This window comes from Perognathus longimembris, chromosome 1 (assembly GCF_023159225.1).
Source record: "Perognathus longimembris pacificus isolate PPM17 chromosome 1, ASM2315922v1, whole genome shotgun sequence".
In the NCBI taxonomy this organism is placed as follows: Eukaryota; Metazoa; Chordata; class Mammalia; order Rodentia; family Heteromyidae; genus Perognathus; species Perognathus longimembris.
Window position 1 is genome coordinate 19,173,669 of NC_063161.1, and position 20,617 is coordinate 19,194,285.

Sequence of the window (20,617 nt, forward strand, 5' to 3'; positions counted from 1 at the left end):
ATTTCAAAATAAATACCTGGAAATTCTAACTGGAGAACTCCCTGTTACTCATAATGCATAAATGTATTTTTTCATAAATACCTTATAATTTAAACTGAATTATTGTAGTGTAATAAAATTAGTTGACTACTACAATGACATTTTATTTGATTTCCATACTGACATACTTTAGAATGTAGCAATAAACTTCTTGTAGGTATGTTATGGCATTGGTATTTTAATATTCATTGAGATTTCATTGATCACGAAGTCTCTCCTTCCCCATCTCTCCATTTTAGTACCAAGGATATGTTAAATGCTAAATGGATGGGAAATTGATTGAGTAGAATATTGATAACTATTCCATTGACAGTGTTCTATAGAAAATTTCCCTTTAGTAGAACATGTTTGAAACATGATTGAAGAAATGCTTTTCAGAACAGAATTAACTCTCTCTTTAGTATACAGCCAATTAGCTGTGTCCTTGATTTCTATGTCAACGTGGGTCACCAGGCTTGAACTCAGCATCTGGGCACTGACTCTCAGCTTTTGTGCTCAAGACTAGTGCTGTACCACTTTGAGCCACAGCTTCACTTCTGGTTTTCTGATGGTTAATAGAGATCAGTCTCACAGACTTCCTTGCTTGGGCTGGCTTTGAACTACAATCCTTAGAGCTCAGCCTCCTGAGTAGCTAGGAGGATAAGCATGAGCTACCAGTGCTCAGCTTCGTAATTTTTAAATATTGTAAAAATCTACCAAGATATCAGTTATTACTTGGTTATGGTTACCCTAACTGTTTAGTATCATTGTGAAGAAAAAAATCTATCATCCAAATCGCTTTTGCCTTTTGTCTTCTTTTCTCCTTTCTGGCTTAGGTGAAAACTTCTCAACTGATAGAAATGAAAGTACCTGAATGGGAACTATCTTTTCATCATTCACAGTCTACTCATGGGTACTTTCTCACAAAGTTCTCAGGAAGAATTTCTACTTTTCTCTGTTGACTCATATTTCTATCCAACAATTATTCGTTTTCCCTGTAGTACAGTGAATCTTTCCTCTCAATTTCGTACAAGTAAATTTTATATCCAGAATGCCTTACCATAACAACACATCTAGGAACTCATAGGTACTTTCTATTTTTTACTCTTGTGTCTGTGTCCAGTTCATCTTTTCCTAGGACTCGCAGAGGTCCCTTCACATAGTAACTCAGTGGGTTTTCTTTTTCAAACTGTAGTTTTGGCAACGCCACATGAGTTCATTTTGTATTATATAAACAGTATGGCTGTCTTTGGTTTATATTCAAAACAACTGTGAGTGACTCCAGCATAGAATCAATATGAAGTAACTGTTTTGGAAAGGCAAACTTTAAATAGAATCAGTGAGGTGACAGCAGTAGTTGGAAAACCTTAATCTTAGCTTTTTCTTTTAAACTAAGAAACCAAAACAGAGTTAAGAAGTGAAAAGAAGGGGCTGGGGATATAGCCTAGTGGCAAGAGTGCCCGCCTCAGATACACGAGGCCCTAGGTTCGATTCCCCAGCACCACATATACAGAAAATGGCAGAAGCGGCGCTGTGGCTCAAGTGGCAGAGTGCTAGCCTTGAGCGGGAAGAAGCCAGGGACAGTGCTCAGGCCCTGAGTCCAAGGCCCAGGACTGGCCAAAAAAAAAAAAAAAAAAGTGAAAAGAATAGAGAAAATAGACCTACTGTAATGTGATAATTATAATAATCATTTTAAAACAATAAATAAGATGGGTATGGTGATATATGCCTTAATCTTAGCTACTGTGGAGGTGGAGGCAGGAGCATCTTGAGTTTAAGGCCATCCTAACAAAGATAGTAAGACTCTTTCAAAAATATTTAAAACACACACACTTAAAAAAAAAACCTACAGAAAGACCAGGGGAAGGGCTGTGAATGTGGCTTAGTGGTAGAGTGCTTGCCTAGTATGCACAAAGCCCTGGGTTCCATTCCTCAGCACCACATAGAAGTGGCTCTGTGGTTCAAGAGGTAGAGTGCTAGCCTTGAGCAAAATGAAGCTCAGAGACAGTGCTCAGACTCTGAGTTCAAGCCCCAGGACTAGCATAAAAGGACCAGGGGGAGAGAGGACAGAGAGGAGTGTGACTCCAGTGATTCCACTAGTAATGTGAGGCTCTGGCTTCAATCTCTAGTACTGAAAAAATAATTTAAAACACATACTAAAATTCACCCTTCAAAAGGAGAACCTTTGGGGCTGGGAATATGGCCTAGTGGCAAGAGTGCTTGCCTTGTATACAGGAAGCCCTAGGTTCGATTCCTCAGTACCACATATATAGAAAAGGCCAGAAGTGGTGCTGTGGCTCAAGTGGCAGAGTGCTAGCCTTGAGCAAAAAGCCAGTGGCAGTGCTCAGGCCCTGAGTCCAAGCCCCAAGACTGGCAAAAAGAAAAAAACAAAAAAAAACAAAAAGGAAAACCTTTTCAAATTGATAAATAATGAAAGTCAAGGTTGAGAAGAAAAGTGGGGCAAGTTATAAACTTCTCTGCAATGATTTCCAAACAGAAAATGTGATTTATTGAATAAGTAAATAATATGCCATTCTATATCTGGTGAGAACAAGCATTAACTAATTAAGAATTGGAAAACATCAAAGCCTTCAGAAAATCAGACAAATTAGTAAAGGTGTAAAAACAAATACTAGCATTTGTTGATTGACCACTATAGGCAGGCACTCTGCTAGCAATTTACATAAGTTATCTCTCTTAGCAGTCCATGAGTTACAAGTGTCTTTTTAATTTACAGATAAAGATAGCAAGGTTCAACTTGATAGCAAAGATTATTCAAGTTCATACAGCTAGTCAGTGGCAACCCAGATTTGTTTGACCAAAAGAACTTGATCCACTTGGGTGCTAGTGGCTCACACCTGTAATCCTAGCTACTTAGATGGCTGAGATCTGAGGATTGCAGTTCAGAGCCAGCCAGGGCAGGAAAGTCTGTGAGACTCTTATCTCTAACCACCAGAAAACTGGACGTCGAACTGTGGCTCAAGTGATAGAGTATTAACTGTAAACACTAAAGTTCAGGGTGCCCAGGCCTTGAGTTCAAGCCCCAGGACTAGCATTAAAAAAAAAAAAAAAATCCAACTCTGAAGAACTGTATACATCCTCAGGAATCTTAGTACAAAAAAAAAAAAAAAGAAAGAAAGAAAGAAAGGAGATGACTAAAGTATTCCCAATACACCAATGAAAACAGAGATACTAATGAACTGTGGGAAAAGATAAATATACTCAATTAGCTAAGAAACTTCTCAGGGGAGAAGACAGAAGTTTTCTACAGACACTCTAAAGGGATGAGAGCATGCAGAAGGGTGGCAAAAACAAAATCTACTACCTTCAAACAGTTATATTAGATATAATTACATGAAGGAGAAAAAAACGAAATTTCAGCTTGAATAACAAAAGGAAACAAAATTTTTCTCAGTGAGAGGCATGTACAGGTGGAGAATGTCTCCTGAGGAGTTAAAATACAGAGCTTTTATTCCAGATATGAAAAAATAAAACTGAACTGACTGAGTTAAACATTAAAGGCAGGAAAATCATGACCTAGTGATTCAAAAATCATCTATTGTGTTTTGACCATTTCTGCTTTCTAAAGGTTTTTGTGTGTAAGTTTTCTGCTTCTATTACCTTGGTATTGTGAGCTGTGATGCAAAGAAACTAAAAGCGTATAGAAGGTCGGGTCTCTAAGAGGCTTACCAAAACATCACAGTTGTGGCTTATTAAGAGGTTCATTCATTCATTCCACAAAGACTGAGTTGGTCATATGGGTCAGGTATGGTCCTAGGGTTTTGCAGATATATACAGGTAAAGATGTGGCTTCTACCTTCTTGGCCTTACCGTACAGAGATGGAAATGAGACAAAAATTTTGAAGAGATAGCTGAAGACCAAAGAACATCAATTTCTTAAAATTTTAAGAAATATTTATTTTTAAAATGAATGACTAAAAAGTAAAATCAGGCTCTGATGGGGGTATACAAATAAGATCAGGGAGGGCTAATGAAGAAGGTAAATGAAGATGAATATGGTCAAGGTAGCTTATTTGCATATATGAAAATAGAACAATGAGACCTGCTGAAATTGTTTTAAGAAGGGGAAGTAAGATAGAGGAGAGTGATGCTGGGGTAAAGGATGATTAAGATACATTACGCTCCTGGGTGGAACTATCACAACAAAATTCCCTTTGTCCAACCAATGTAGGCTAGTTTAAAAAAATTTTTTTAAATATATTTACTAAGTGACACATTTGTTCGTGTTTGTTTTTGTCGTTGTTGTTTGGTTGATTGGTTGTGTTGCCAGTCCTGGGGCTTGAAGTCAGAGCCTGGACAATTTCCCTGAGCGTCTTTTTAGCCACAAATGCCACTTGCAGCTTTTTCTGTTTATGTGGTACTGAGGAATCAAACCCAGGGCTTCATGCATTCTAGGCAAGCACTCTAGTCTCCAGTCATTTAAAAAAAAAAAAAAACTAAACCTATTTAGTGCCTAGAACGTGCCAGGTCAATTCTAATCACTGAACATAAAATAAAATGGAGTCCCTACCCCCATGGAAGTAGATTACAGCTAAATTTTCCCCAAGCAAATAAGTAATTGAAGACCATAATAAGTAATAGAAGAGGTACCATGAATATTCTAGCAGGGACTAACCATATCAGTTCAAAGTGGGAGAGCTAAGATCAATGAAGTTAATAGAGATTTGTAAATACAATCAATAAGATTTGTTTCTCCTAAGGAAAAAAGTTAGGAATGACCCTAGCTGGATGTGTGGTTAGGGGATGCCTAAGTAGATTTAGAACATAGAAGGCTGAGGCTGTAGTATTTCTTCAATAATAATAACATGAACAGACATGATATAACCAAATTCTTCAAAATAGTGTCCGCAGTTATATCCAAAGTTTTCCAGCAATAACATTTGTCTGTATATTCAAAAATTCTTTCTTTAGCTGAAATTAAGAAGCAAACCAAAAGTATAAAACTGTGTTTGTCTTTAACTGCATAAGATCTCTTAGATAGACCCAGGAATAAATAGTAACTGGCCCAGTTACAACCAGTAAACAGGAAAGGAATGACACAAAAATCAAATAGAGGGTCTGAGTAGCAGTCACTTAGTAAAGAACTACAGATAAAGAGTATGACTTTAGTATTTATCTGCATTATATATTCAAAATTTTAAACAGCGAGGAAATGTTGCTCTGCCTTACCTTTTTAAAAAGCATTCAATAAGATTCATGCAGATCTTATGCATAAATGGATCTGCCTCTTTTTTGTGAGATGGACAACTAATTAGATTTTCAGTTAATGAAACAAAAATCTTTATTTAGATTACTACTTCCTTGTAAGGCTATTCAGGCATAATTTTAGTCAAAATTAAATATACCTTGACTATTACAGAACTAACTATCACTGAATACTATGTAACATTTCCAGGATCAATAGAAAGATGTTCTGTGGGAACTTTCACAGAGTGAGGTTCATTTATCATTTTTTCTGGCTATTCATCTTCTAGCAGGAGTTGTTGATAGTAAAAGGAAAGGAGTAAATAGTACAAAAAAAGAGAAGACTCCTTTTATCTACTCTTTTACTTCACACTTAATATATTTGTAACAGTTCATACTGTCTTCTCTCTGCTTGGAGCTGCATCTCGTACTCATCTCCGTTCAGTTATAGTTTCTCTAAGAACCTCAGCCAGCAGCTGGGTAGCTTTTGAAATGAATTTTGTTATTAAAAATTCTCCCATCAGAAGTTTTGTAGAGCCTTGGCCTTTTCAGGAGAGAACGATGTTGGGAGACTGGGAGGCGCTGCTGAAGGAGTGGCCACAGGGTGGTGGTGAAAGGTCTCTTTCCCAGCTCAGGGCCTTGAACTTTGAGTTCTGTTTTTAGAAAGGCTAAATCAGTAGCAAATACTTTCAGGGTATTTTGCTCCCAATGTAGCTTTTACTAACAGAGGAGCAAAAGTTAGAGCCATCAGGTAATACTGAGGAGTCCTGAGAGTTTAGGGGTAATATGCCAAACCCAAAGGGCTGGTCTTACAACAAGTTTGGTATAAAGAGTGGAAAACAACTAGATAACAAGTAGAGTTCCACTGAATGTGGGAATAAAGATGGAGTGGCAGCAATGGTTTCCTCCTCGCTGAAGGCATTAGCAATTCCATCCGAATCAATGGAGTCATAAAGGTTCCTGGCATTTTGTCCTTGAATTTACATACTTACTATTACCCTGCAGGTAAAAAGCTGTCATTTTTGTCCTGAAGAACACTGATCTATAGTATAGCACCTTGCACACAGCAGAACCGCAGATCATACCCTACTTTTTCTCATCATAGACTGGCCTACAAAATGAGTAATAGTAGGTTGATATATTCTATCCCAGGAAAGGAACATGTAAATTAACTCTGAAGGACTTAGGAGTAGTCAAAAAATGTGTGCTCCTGTTTCCCAGCACATTCCTCCCAGGTATAAAGCAAGCACGATATTTGAAAAGCCAGTTCAGTCATTTATTTCCTTTAAAAAGACAATACTCCACATCTGCAATGAGGCAGTTAGTTATTGCTCTTTCCTCTGTGTTCTCAGCCACACTAGACTGTTACGACATTTAGTGCCCTTTACTTATTTGTACATCTTTCTTCTTCTTTTTTTTAATGCCAGTCCTGAGGCTTGAACTCAGGGACTGAGCACTGTCCCTGGCTTCCTTTTGCTCAGGGTTAGCACTCTACCACTTGAGCCACAGCATCACTTCTGGCTTTTCTGTTCATGTGGTTTTCAGAAATCAAACCCAGGGCTTCATGCAGGCTAGGCAAGCTATACTGTACCACTAAACCACATTCCCAGCCCCTACATCTTTCTTCTTACTGAAGAGATTTTAGTCTTGGTATTTGTCTTTGTATCCTTAGTTTCTAACACAGTTTATAGTCAAACTAAAGTTCAAGAACTGTTTGAAAAACTTCAGAGAGAAAGAGAAAGAACAAAAAGAAAGGAAAGAAAGAGAGAAAGAACAAAAAAGAAGGAAAATAGAACCCTGGTAAAGTTACAAGTAGGTGAGTTAATAGAAGGATGGATGAGTAGATGGCATTTTTAAAATAACTGTTTCAAGCCAAGAGCTGATGGCTCACACCTATAATCCTATCTACTCAGGAAGCTGAGATCTGAAGATCACAGAAGCCAGCCCAGGCAGAAAAGACAGAGGTTCATATCTCCAGTTAACCAGGGAAAACATCAGCCTTGAATTTAAAACCAAGTAAGAACTCAGGGCTTGAGTTCAACCATACTGGCACAACAACAGTAAATAATAATTCTTTGACCCAAATAATTATCATTTCCTACCGCTAAATGCCTAATACATTGCCAAATACACTTCTTATTTAATCCTCAAAGCACCCTGTGGCAAAAGTATCATTATTCTTAAATCATTAGTGAGAAAATTGAGAATTATCAGGTTTCATTAAGTCTTATAATGAAATAAGCCTCAAAACATGAACTCACCTGGTCTGACTCATAAGCGTTTGCTCGTACTAAGATTATTATATTGCCTCTATTTTGTTTTCTGTCTTCTTAAGAGATCTTATAAGCAATTTCCAAACCGCTGTATTTATTACTATCCCTTGTGTTTGGAACAAATATTAGCTTTGCCGCCTATGGCTATAGATGGTTGTATAAAAATGTGTTCATACGGGGCTGGGGATATAGCCTGGTGGCAAGAGTGCCTGCCTCGGATAAACGAGGCCCTAGGTTCGATTCCCCAGCACCACATATACAGAAAACGGCCAGAAGCGGCGCTGTGGCTCAAGTGGCAGAGTGCTAGCCTTGAGCGGGAAGAAGCCAGGGACAGTGCTCAGGCCCTGAGTCCAAGGCCCAGGACTGGCCAAAAAAAAAAAAAAAAAAAAATGTGTTCATATGCTGTTTGATTGAAGATCCTCAGAGCAGCTTTGTGTCCATTTTCCTGTATGGAAATGCTCCAAAGAGAGGCAGTACTCTACAGCATAGATGTATTAATGCAAACTATCTGAAGATAGAATTTGAATCAGCAAATGATACAAATTCATTGTGAACCACTGATCTATAATGTAGCACCTTGCACACAGCAGAACCACAGATCACACCCTACTTTTCTTTTCCTCTATCTCATCTGCCTTGAACTTTTATTATTCCTTTAGGTATTCTTTCCATAGGACCTCCTAGTAAAATGAACTATTCAGAATAGGTCATTTGTGTTTTCAAAAATATGCTTGTGAGAATAGTGTCTGTGGTAAGGGAAAATGGTAACTCAAACATTGAATGATTTGCTGCTTGGATAGGCCACACAGCTCCTAAGTATATTTGGTTGCACCGGAAAGCACAATTTCAACTTCTAAGGACATTTTCCCAACACTGAAAATTATAACAAAAAGAATAAGGTTCAGAATGATAGGTAATAGCTCAATCTTTACTTATGGGGCTCATATCTATAACAAGAAGGCAAAGCTGAAGTCAAGGATTTATGTCATTTTGAGTCATAACTGATATTCCTCATGAAAAGTGCATGCTCTAGTTGTAGTTTGAATCAACAAGCAGTACGAATTATATGCTGGACTCAAAACTGAGCCAGAACTTAAGAAAAGCCTTCCGCTCAAGCAAGAAGAAAATAAGAACTGCCATCAGATATTGACTGCTAGCAAACTTCAGGACTTAGTATGCAAGGCAAGTCTTACTGTGCTGGCTGAAAGGTGTTGGGCCTTCTGCCCAGAGCTAGTTCTGCATAGTTTCCCATTGGTATTTTTATCTTGTAATTATGCAAAAAAGTCACATTGACAGAAATCCACCAGCACATGTGATAGAATCACATTCTTCTCTGGCCATTCCTGAAATGTGTGTAAGTTTTAAAATACAGAGTCTTACAGAGAGGTCAACTCCTAGAAACACTCAATTTTCCATTAGTAAAAAATATGGTAACAGGATGCCATTATACTATCATTGATAAGGTTCTATAGTATCTCTCCTCTGACTCAATCTTCCCTAGCTGCTATCAAGAAACAAACTGATGGGCTGGGGATATAGCCTAGTGGCAAGAGTGCCTGCCTCGGATACACGAGGCCCTAGGTTCGATTCCCCAGCACCACATATACAGAAAACGGCCAGAAGCGGCGCTATGGCTCAAGTGGCAGAGTGCTAGCCTTGAGCGGGAAGAAGCCAGGAACAGTGCTCAGGCCCTGAGTCCAAGGCCCAGGACTGGCCAAAAAAAAAAAAAAAAAAAAGAAACAAACTGACTTAACAAAGGATATAATAACTATTGGTTAGTCATCTCAAAAATCATAAAACTTTTTTACGTGATTTCATCTGAAGTCATTTCTGGAGACATGCCTCTACCAAGCACAAGGTCCTGAGATCAAATCCAGTACCACAAATGATAATGACAATATTAAAAATGAAAAAAATGACTAAGCTCAGAAGTAAAGAACAAACAAAACAGTGGTATTAAAGTCATTTCTATACTGTGGGCTTATAAATATACAAACTAAATACAGCAGAGAAGAGGTGAGAGTGACCCATGTTGGAGCTTATCAATGGCTTGATAGAGGGTGAGAGGGAAAGCACCCAAATTCTGCAATGCAAAATGGAACATCATCACAGCTATAAGAAGAAGTATTATTTTTAAAGCTCTGAAGGTTCCAAAGAAAGGACAGGATTATATTATGTTGTGTTAGAATGAAGAATGACTTCTTTTTTTTATTATTATTATTATTTATTTTTATATTTTATTTTATTTTTTTGCCAGTCCTGGGGCTTGGACTCAGGGCCTGAGCACTCTCCCTGGCTTCTTTTTGCTCAAGGCTAGCACTCTGCCACTTGAGCCACAGCGCCACTTCTGGCCGTTTTCTATATATGTGGTGCTGGGGAATTGAACCCAGGGCTTCATGTATACAAGGCAAGCACTCTTGCCACTAGGCCATATCCCCAGCCCCGACTTCTTTTTTCTTTTCAAGTTCTTTTTCTTATTTCTTGGTGATCAAAATTATTTGTGCAAGGCAGTGCATACATTTTTTATACAACTTGCTACCTCTTCCCTCAATTTTCCCCCACCTTCCCCTTTCCCCATCCCCCACCCCATGACTTGTACAGTTGGTTTACAGCATATAGTTATATAAGTATTGCTGTTGCATTGGTTTGTCTTTTGTCCTTTGTCTCTCCATTTTGATATTCCCCTTTCCTTCTCTAGTTCCAATACATGTATATACAATATCCAGGGTACCAAAATCAGTTAGAAGAATGACTTCTAAAGAAGGTAAATCTGTCCCTTTGATAGGCATCTGGAGTGGCTTCCCTGGGCTCTCATCTGGGGAGGTGGGAGAGGCTGAAGAGTGCTACTCTCTATTTTTCTCTTCTAGTTATCATTACATGTGAATTTCAAAGTCCTGTTTTGCTGGGGAGGAGGTATGGCTTAAGGGGTATGGCATCTGCCTAGAAAGCACAAGGCCTTGAGTTCAAACTCCAATATTGCCAAAGTAAAGAAATGTTCTGTCACTAACAAGATATTGCTCAACAGAACTCATACTTGAGCACCCTTACCACCCCAAATGGATGAACTAGAACAATGCTCAGGGCCGACATTTGAGATATATCTTGAATGGGAATAAGTTTGAAAGATATGTGGGAAAAAGGATTTCCCGAAATTAATATAGACACAGAAATGGAAAAAATGGGGTGTGTCCACAAATATTATCATTTAATTGGAATAAAAGCTATAAGCAAAAGAGTTATGAAAGGTAAACTAGAGAAGTAGGCTGGGGCCATATTATGAAGCCCTTGGGTAAGGAATGACTACATCTTTTAAACTACAGGTACTTTTAAACATTAGAGTTATCATTAATAACTATCATTTTCTAGTAGATGGAAGGAAGAGTATGAGATTCTTCCCAAGAGTATAATTTATACCTTTAACTGAAAAAGCAACATTTGCTGCTTTTAGACTTGTTTCCAACTAAGGAAGCATATAGGTTTGAGGATGGGAGGTTACATGTAGTAAAGAGTTTTTGCAAACTTCATCCTAATTCTAGCTTAAGAACCAATAGCTTCAAACTCCTAAGTACTAGAATTACAGGCATGTACCATCAAACTTCCCAACACTATCTTTTAAAAAAATTCGTATACCAACTTTTATTCCATTCCCAGTTGTACTTACTGCCTTTGTCATGACTGTGTTAGCTCTCATTTCTTTGATTTCTCTAAAACAAGTCTAATCTACACCTGCCACCAAAGTGTCCATGAAAATTAAAGTGTAGCTGGGTACCAGTGGCTCATACTTATAATCCTAGCTACTTGGGAGGTTGAGATTTGAGGATCACGAATTGAAGCCAGCCTGGACAGAAAAGTCCATGAGACTCTTACCTCCAATAAACTACCCAGAAAAAGCCTTGAGCTCAAAGAGGCTCAGGGACAGTGCCCAGGCCTTGAGTTGCTTGAAAATTTCTTATTGTCCAATATACCCACAAAACAAAATTTACCTTCTTGAAATGGGCCCTTCCACAATCTGGACTCACAAACAGTCTCGCCCAACTTTACAAGTTTTTATTCTGCCTCATCTCCCTTCAGCTGCTTTCCATTCTCTTCACATTCCTCAAATAGGTCATTTCCTTTCTTACATGATTCCCACAGCCTGGAATGTCCTTCAAATCAATTCCACAAGTGCTTATTTGGGCATCTACTATGTACCAGACACTACTCTGAGGCCTCCAAAACAACAAGTAAGATAAAGCTCCTTCTGTCAATGAGTAAGGGAGACTAGTAAATAAACAGAAAGTAATGCACTGCGATACATGAAATACAGAGAGAACAGAGAGAAGGTAGAGGAGAGTGGCGAACTGGAGGAAGTAGAAGAAAAGACAAGATGGGGAAGGCAGTGCAGGCATCACCATGAGCACCAAGGAAGGAAGGAACCTAGCATTTCCACAAAGAAGTAAGAGATTCCATGTGATACAGGAACAAAAACTGCAGCGGGAGTGTATCATACATCCAAAAGTAGTCGACATGCTAAGTTTTATGGTACTTTCACCATAATTTAAAATGCAAACTTATTTTTCAAAATACAATGAAGGGAGTATCTTAAAACCAACCTGGATGTGAAGTGCTTACCTTCCCATCCTTGTCAACTTGTCAAGCTGTCTCATATCCAAGACAAGCCTCCTTTGTGAGGGCTTTGCAGTTCTCCCAGCCTAGGTCTCTTTCACCTTCCTTGGAACAGCCATGGATCTCTATATATCTCTCTAACAAGCACATTACATTGTGTGGAATCTTCTGTTTACTCCCATTTCCCTTCCAAGGCTATGAATTCCATTCTCGTGCATAGAACCTATACCTATATAAGATTTTTAGTTGCATTATTCATTAATTAATTTACTATTAATAAACTATGTACCAGACACAAACAGCTTTTCATATATTGTCTTATTTCATCCTATCCCTAAGTATGGTAAGTATGCTCTTATTTCCATTTTTAGAGACAAAGGACTTGAAATGACCGGTGGTTATCTTGCTGAAGGGCCACACCGTTGAGAAGTGGAGATGTGAAGCCACATTGAGTTTAAAGACAAAATAATCAGTAAAGTTTTGAGGAGGAAAAGTGAGAGAATGGATAACACATGGCAGGGAAAACTGGCCTATTCTATATCTGTGTTTTATGCCTTGCTAGAGTTTCATTTCAAATAACTGACCTTGAAAATGCTCATCATCCCTGGCCATAAAGGAAGTGCAAATCAAAACAACTCTAAGATTCCATCTCACCCAGTAAGATTGGCCAACATTGTGAATTCAAACAACAAGAAATGTTGGCAGGGCTGTGGGGGAAAGGAACCCTACTGCACTGTTGGTGGGAATGTACAACCACTCTGGGCAGCAGTCTGGAGGTTCCTCAAAAACTAAACATAGACCTTTCCTATGACCCAGCCATGCCACTCCTAGGCATCTACCCTGAACATCATGAGCCAAGATATGATAAGGATACCTGCACATCCATGTGCATTGCTGCACTATTCACAATAGCCAAGATATAGAAATAGCCCAGATGCCCTATTATAGATGAGTGGATCCAACAACTGTGGTACCTATACACAATGGAATTTTATATAGCCATTAGAAAGAATAAAATAATGTCATTTGCAGGGAAATAGCAGGAACTAGAACAAACCATGTTAAGTGAAGTAAGACAAGCTCAGAGAGACAAACAGTACATGTTCTCTCTGATAGGTGGAAATGAGATCTAAATGCACTGGGATATGATAAATTACACCGGATTCTAGATACTCACACACAGTGAAACCAAAAGCGGATATTCTTTGGGGAAAACACAAAGATGCAATGCCTCTGCATATTTATATAAAATAATATACATGCTGAAATTACTCCAAGATATGAAAACAGACTTCGTTTTCTTTCACTTTTTCCCTTTCTTTTTTCCCCCAGTTTTTAGTTTTTGATGATTCTATCTTCTTTATCTTATGTATAATGTCTTTGGAAGGGTTGGGGGAAGAGCACACAACTCTAGAGAAAAACGGTGAAAAGTACAGTAGTGGAGCTCACTGGACATTGATGAAAGTGAACTATACAACTTGTGGGTAGAGATGGGAGGGAAGGGACTGAACTGGAAGAGAATGAGGGAACAGAAGACACTGTATGAAAGGAAATATACTCATTTCCTGACTCATGTAATTGTAATTCCTCTATGCATCACCTCTCTAGTAACAATAAAGTAAATTAAGAAAAGAAAAGAAAGAAAACTGCCCTTAAAAAACCATCACAAGGGAAGTGGCACTGTGGCTCAAGGGGTAGAGTGCTAGCCTTGAGCAAAAAGACAGGGACAGTGCTCAGGCCCTGAGTTCAAGTCCCAGGACTGGCAAAAAACAAACAAAACAAACAAAAATCACTTCTGCCTAGACCATTGGGGCTGGGAATATGGCCTAGTGGCAAGAGTGCTTGACTCGTATACATGAGGCCCTGGGTTCGATTCCTCAGCACCACATATACAGAAAATGGCCAGAAGTGGCACTGTGGCTCAAGTGGCAGAGGGCTAGCCTTGAGCAGGAAGAAGCCAGGGACAGTGCTCAGGCCCTGAGTCCAAGCCCCAGGACTGGCCAAAAAAAAAAAAAAAAAAAAAAAAAAAACCATCACAAGGGGCTGGGAATATGGCCTAGTGGCAAGAGTGCTTGCCTCATATACATGAAGCCCTGGGTTCGATTCCCCAGCACCACATATATAGAAAATGGCCAGAAGTGGCACTGTGGCTCAAGTGGCAGAGTGCTAGTCTTGAGCAAAAAGAAGCCAAGGACAGTGCCCAGGCCCTGAGTCCAAGCCCAGGACTGGCAAATTAATTAATTAATTAATTAATTAAAAAAATCAACATGTACTAATATACACATTAAAAAAAAACAACAATCACAAGCTGCAGATTTTGCAGTAAAACAAAACAAAAACATGGTTCAAGAATCAAAGGCCGGGCTGGGGATATAGCCTAGTGGCAAGAGTGCCTGCCTCGGATACACGAGGCCCTAGGTTCGATTCCCCAGCACCACATATACAGAAAACGGCCAGAAGCGGCGCTGTGGCTCAAGTGGCAGAGTGCTAGCCTTGAGCGGGAAGAAGCCAGGGACAGTGCTCAGGCCCTGAGTCCAAGGCCCAGGACTGGCAAAAAAAAAAAAAAAGAACCAAAGGCCGGGCTGGGAATATGGCCTAGTGGCAAGAGTGCTTGACTCGTATACATGAGGCCCTGGGTTCGATTTCCCAGCACCACATATGTAGAAAACGGCCAGAAGTGGTGCTATGGCTCAAGTGGCAGAATGCTAGCCTTGAGCAAAAAGAAGCCTGGGACAGTGCTCAGGCCCTGAGTCCAAGGCCCAGGACTGGCCAAAAAAAAAACAAAAAAGAATCAAAGGCCTACATATTCTCTGTGATATGTGGAAATTAGATCTAAACTGCACTGGGATATGACAAGTTATACAGGATTCTAGGTACATATACTTAGACCAAAAGAAGGTAACCTTAGGAGGGAAAAGGTTCAATACCCAAGTGCCTCTTCAAACGTATACACATGCCGAAATGAACACCAGCAATATGGAAACAAAGGACTATTCTTACTTTGTTTTTACTTTTGCTGATAATTCTGTATTCTTCACAGTATATTTACTAGCATATCTGTTGGAAGGTGGGGGGAGGGCACAGAATCTGAGGAAAAGGGGTGAAAAGTGCAGCAGTGGAGCTCACTGGGCATTGATAAAAGTGAACTATACAATTCATGGGTGGAGATGGGAGGGAGGGAGTGGGAGAGAATGAGGGAACAGATGACAAATGTACTTATTACTTGATGCATGTAAATGTAATCCCGCTGTATATTGCATCTGTACTAACAATAAAATAAATGAGTACAATTAAAGAAATGAAATATCTTAACTGAAAAAAAAAAGAATCAAAGGCCTAATAAGAGACAAGGATATGAACCAAGATCTTGCCAGCATTTTTCACTTGATCCTTTGAGAAGTATCAAGATTTCATTTTTTAAAAAATGCAAGCAATTGGAAGACAAATCCTGCTAGCTTCCTTTCATGCTGCATTTACCCAATTACCTGCATCTGTGTCCACTGGCCCTGCCTCCTGTCCTGTCAGTGTGGCCTGGTCATGCTCCTACCTAAGACCTCTACTTCTTCTGTACCAGATTCCATCACCCCTTCCCTACCCAAGGATATTCAAGTAACCCTCCAGTAATTCCCTCCTCTCTCTTTTGGCCACTAACCCTCTCTCCTTTTCCTGGATCATTCCCATCAACCATCAACATCAAAATTGTTACGATTTCTTCCATCTTAAGACAATGCAAAATTCCAAATCTTGGGGCTGGGAATGTGGCTTAGTGGTAGAGTGTTTGCCTAGCATGCATGAGGCCCTGGGTTCAATTCCTCATTACCACATAAACAGAAAAGGCTGGTGCTAGCCTTGAGCAAAAAAAGCTCAGGGACAGTGCCCAGGCCCCAAGTTCAAGCTACACAGCTGGCAAAAAAAAAAAAAATCCAAATCTTCACTTGAGTTCATATCCCCATCCAGGTGAAGTTATTACCTCCTTTCTGTACCAGAAGATATCTCAGCATAAACTCCTCTACTCCCATTCTCAATTGAGCTCTCATTTATACTTCTGCTAACTACTGTACTGAAATTGTTCTTCAGGGACACCAGTGGCCTTCCAGTTGTTAAATGCAGGAAACCATTTTCATTCTCCACTTTCTTTTCCCTGTCAATACCTATCTGACACAGTCTATGTTGTCTTCTTCCTTAAAACTTCCTTCGTTTGATTTCTTTCTTTCCTCAATGACAGTTTCTTCTTCTGTTTTCTTCACTGGGTCACGTTCATCACCTCAACCAAACACCATTAATAGTTAATAAGTTATGTGGTTCTTTGTGTAGCAGACTGTTTTAACTTACTGTAATTTAGGTGACTTTCATACCATGAGCATACACCAACTGGCTAACAGGAGTCTCAGAAGAAAGGTGTGTGATGAAGAAAAGCCATTTGGGGATTGCCAGGCCTAATCTCCACACCAATGATCTACAATCCATTCTTGCCTCCTTTCCATTGTAGTGTGTTCCTGCCATCCAGTTGGATCTGCTGTCCTTCCTTTCAGCTCAGTGACCTTCTGTGACCCCAGCAATGGTGACTGCCCTTGTAAGCCTGGGGTGGCAGGACCACATTGTGACAGGTGTATGGTGGGCTATTGGGGCTTTGGAGACTACGGCTGCAGACCATGTGATTGTGCAGGGAGCTGCGACCCTCTCACAGGAGACTGCATCAGTAGGTAAGCATGCATGCCTTTTACTCTCATCTATGTATAGCACAGATTCTTTTGAAAATTCACAAGTGATTGGAAAAGACAGTATTTGCACATCTCTGAAGATTTTTTTGTCAGTTTGCAGAGCCAAGTAAACGATTCCTCCAAGATTCTGAAGGTCATCTGGTGCATTTTGCAAAGTAAACTATCTGTCACAATAATTTCTTAAAAAATTACTGCTTTCTGGAAGGTGAACGTATTGGAAGGTAGATGACAAGGTTTGAGTCTCTATGAATAGATTCAAAACCACATAAGTTCAAAAATGTTCCCTAATAGGGCTGGGGATATAGCCTAGTGGCAAGAGTGCCTGCCTCGGATACACGAGGCCCTAGGTTCGATTCCCCAGCACCACATATACAGAAAACGGCCAGAAGCGGTGCTGTGGCTCAAGTGGCAGAGTGCTAGCCTTGAGCGGGAAGAAGCCAGGGACAGTGCTCAGGCCCTGAGTCCAAAAACCCAGGACTGGCCAAAAAAAAAAAATGTTCCCTAATAAAATCATCATTTAGAGGTGAAGCAAATGAAATGATGTCCTAGGCAACTTCAACTTCCAAATAGACATATATACAGATGGAGGCCAACAAAAATTTCCTGGCAGTTACTTCTGTTCCTTACTTAATAGTCCATTCATGTGGAAAATGAAACTGGAAAAGAAATCTTCACTATAGTGTTGGGTGACAACAATAAAAGGTACACACCAATATGGCCTTGCCTCTTGCTCCTATTGGTAGCCATATGTGGAAAATGGGGCATCATCAACTGTAAGAGAAGCACATTCTAGAAGCTCAGTGTTTATGATCTCAAGCATTTAGAGGAGATGATTGAAAATATGCTGTTCCACCCCACCAGATTTCACATGGTAAATTTAACATGGCTACAAAATAAACACATCTTCCTAATAATAATAATAATAATCATTTCTATCTTATTAGTAACACAGACATAGACTGGTATCAGGAAATTCCTGACTTCCATTCCATACACAATAAGAGTGAACCAACCTGGGAATGGGAGGATGAGCAAGGATTTTCTGCACTTCGACACTCAGGTAAGACAAATGAAATTCAATATTAAATTTCCATGCCTGGTCTTGAGTAAATGTGACAAACTAGAAGGTGTGTTTTAGGATTTTATTGGGGGTACCTCTATTTGTATTTGTTCGTTAAAGTAATAGCCCCATGAATATGAAACTGAAATATAACCTAAAGGTATTCTAACACACTTTTGTCTATTTTCTGATTATTATGGTAATATAAGTCATTAGTACAGAAAATTTGGAAAATACAAAACCTCACATGAAAGAAAAAAATTGCCTTAAATCTAGTTTTCCTACTGTTAATACTTCAGCACATTACCTTCTCTCTAAAACTCACTCATTACACAGCTGACTAAATATATCAAGTTTGTACAGATTCATTTTAAAAAGAAACATATTCTTACAAGACTTAGTGGAAATTAATAGCTACAAGGCAAAAGCTACTGTGAATTCATCTTGATAACTTTTGTATAACTATAAAACAAAGTAACTTTATAAAATACAAGCCAAGCAGCAAAATAAGCACAATTCAAATTATCAAAATTAGTTGAATAGGAAATACTGTTCAGAATATAAATCTAGCTCTTTGAGTTTTCCAAATCTGTAGTTTCCTCTGACTCCATTATCTTATTACCTCTTTGGATGAACATGCTATGATATTGGTATAGATATTTCATATTGAACCTGACCATACTTTTCTTATAGAAAGAAGCTACATTGTTCTCCCCAGACCTCTTTAAAAGTGCTGCGGATTGGACATGGTCCTTGCATTTGCTAGGTAGATGTTCTACCACTTGAGCCTTACTCCAAATGAACCAAGATGCTCTGTAATACAAACTCATATGTAAGCATGAAGCCTGGCACTTGTGGATTACAGCAATAATCCTAGCTACTTAGGAGGCTGAGATCTGAGGATCACAGTTCAAAGCTAGCCTGGGCAGGAAAGTCCATGAGACCTTTATCTAAAAAAAGAACAAAAAACCACAAAAGTGGTGCTGTGGCTCAAAGTGGTAGAGTGCTAGCTTTGAGCAAAAGCATTCAGGTGCAGTGCCTAGCCCTGAGTTCAAGCCTCATGGTCAGCAATACAAAACAACAACAAATGTGGGCATGAAATCTTACTTGGGGATCACCAAAAAGTACAAATTAAACTTTAAAGGTAGTGTTATGGAACATTTACAAACAGCTACAGAGTTATATAAGAAACACATTTAAAGTATTATCAGATCTCACATTTTGCCATATTTTCTTCCAACTTTCATCTGAATTACCAGATGTTAAAGATATATTTGAGTGTACCAAACCAATGTCTCACTAGTCTTCCTTCTTCCTGAGAATAACTAAACTCATAAACTTGGTAGTCATTACTTGTTTTCAAGTTTTAACTATTTTATTGCTTATTTTATAACTTAACTACCCTTTAAAATAATTTTGATCTCAGTATGTGTTTTGTTTTAGATTTGCCTATTCTATTAAATGCATATACCATTTTTATTCTCCTGTTGTTTCCCATTCAGGATATTTCTAAATTTCTGCCACTACAAATAATGCTCACCATAAGTTGTTTTTGGTTTTTTTGAATTTTTTGTTGATTGTGGGGTTTGAATTCAGTGCCTAGGTGCTGTTCCTGAGCCTCTGTGCTCAAAGCTAATGCTCTACCACTTGAGCCACAATGCCACTTCCAGGTTGAATGGTTAATTGGAGATATGAGTCTCCACAAGGACTTTTCTGCCCAGGCTAGCTTCCAACTGCGATCCTCAGATCTCAGCCTATTGAATAGCTAGGATTATAGGCATGAGCCACTGACACTCAGCTTACCATAAGTTTTCTCCTATATGTGCCCTTATACTCTTGAGGAGATCCCCACTGGGACTGATCAAGTATGGGCCACAAGCACAATCTGGCTTGCCACTTGTTTTTCTATGGTTTGTAATCTATTTGCTGTAACAATGGGTTTTACCCTTTAAAATTGTCATAATTTAAATGATTATGTGGTTATATGTCTTTTTCTTTTAATTCTTGACCATTGAGGTTTCCTTTCCTGTTAGTTTTTCTATATATAATTTACTTACTAATTTGTAGATTTTTTTAAATAAATTCATTCATCTAATCAACATTTATTGAATACCTATGTTATGCATCTGCTACTTTTCTAAAATGCTTTTTCCCAGTATTGAATTATGAAGTACTTCAGATGTACAGAAAAGTTTTGAATTACATATCATATATCTGCCACCAGTTATAGCCATCCACTAATCTTTAGATCAGGAAGAAACCATCCTTTAACTATATTCCCTTAGAGAATGTGTAGCCCTTCAAAAATCATAGACCCACCTTTGAGAAACAGTATATTTACCATTCTGTTTCTTCACTTAACATAATCACATGATAAAATCATATGGTAAGTGTCCCAATGGTTTAATGTCATTTTTTTCTTTACTTGGTCACTCATGGGGCTTGAACTCAGAGCCTGGGCTCTGTCCCTGAGCTCTTTTGCTCAAGGCTAGGGCTCTACCACTTTGAGCTACAGAGCCACTTCTGTTTTTCTGGTTGTTAATTGGAGATAAAAGTCTCATGGACTTTCCCGCCCAGGCTGACTTTGAACTGTGATCATCATATCTCAGTCTCCTAAGTAGCTAGGGTTACAGGCATGAGCCACCAGTGACCCATTGGTCATTTTAGCCCAGGAAAGAAGGGGGGCGGGGAAGTAATATGAAGTTGTCATATTTATCTTTTAGGCATTTGAAAAA

General features: G+C 39.0%; 1 protein-coding gene across 1 annotated transcript in view; it reads left to right on the forward strand.

Moving 5' to 3' along the window:
• Ntn4 (netrin 4) overlaps positions 1 to 20,617 on the forward strand; it is a 96,387-nt gene that overhangs the window by 65,474 nt on the left and 10,296 nt on the right. Inside the window, exons 6-7 of the mRNA XM_048358010.1 lie at positions 16,591 to 16,804; positions 17,767 to 17,882. Of these exons, the coding sequence (XP_048213967.1) occupies positions 16,591 to 16,804; positions 17,767 to 17,882 (330 nt within the window). The remainder of the gene's footprint in view (positions 1 to 16,590; positions 16,805 to 17,766; positions 17,883 to 20,617) is intronic.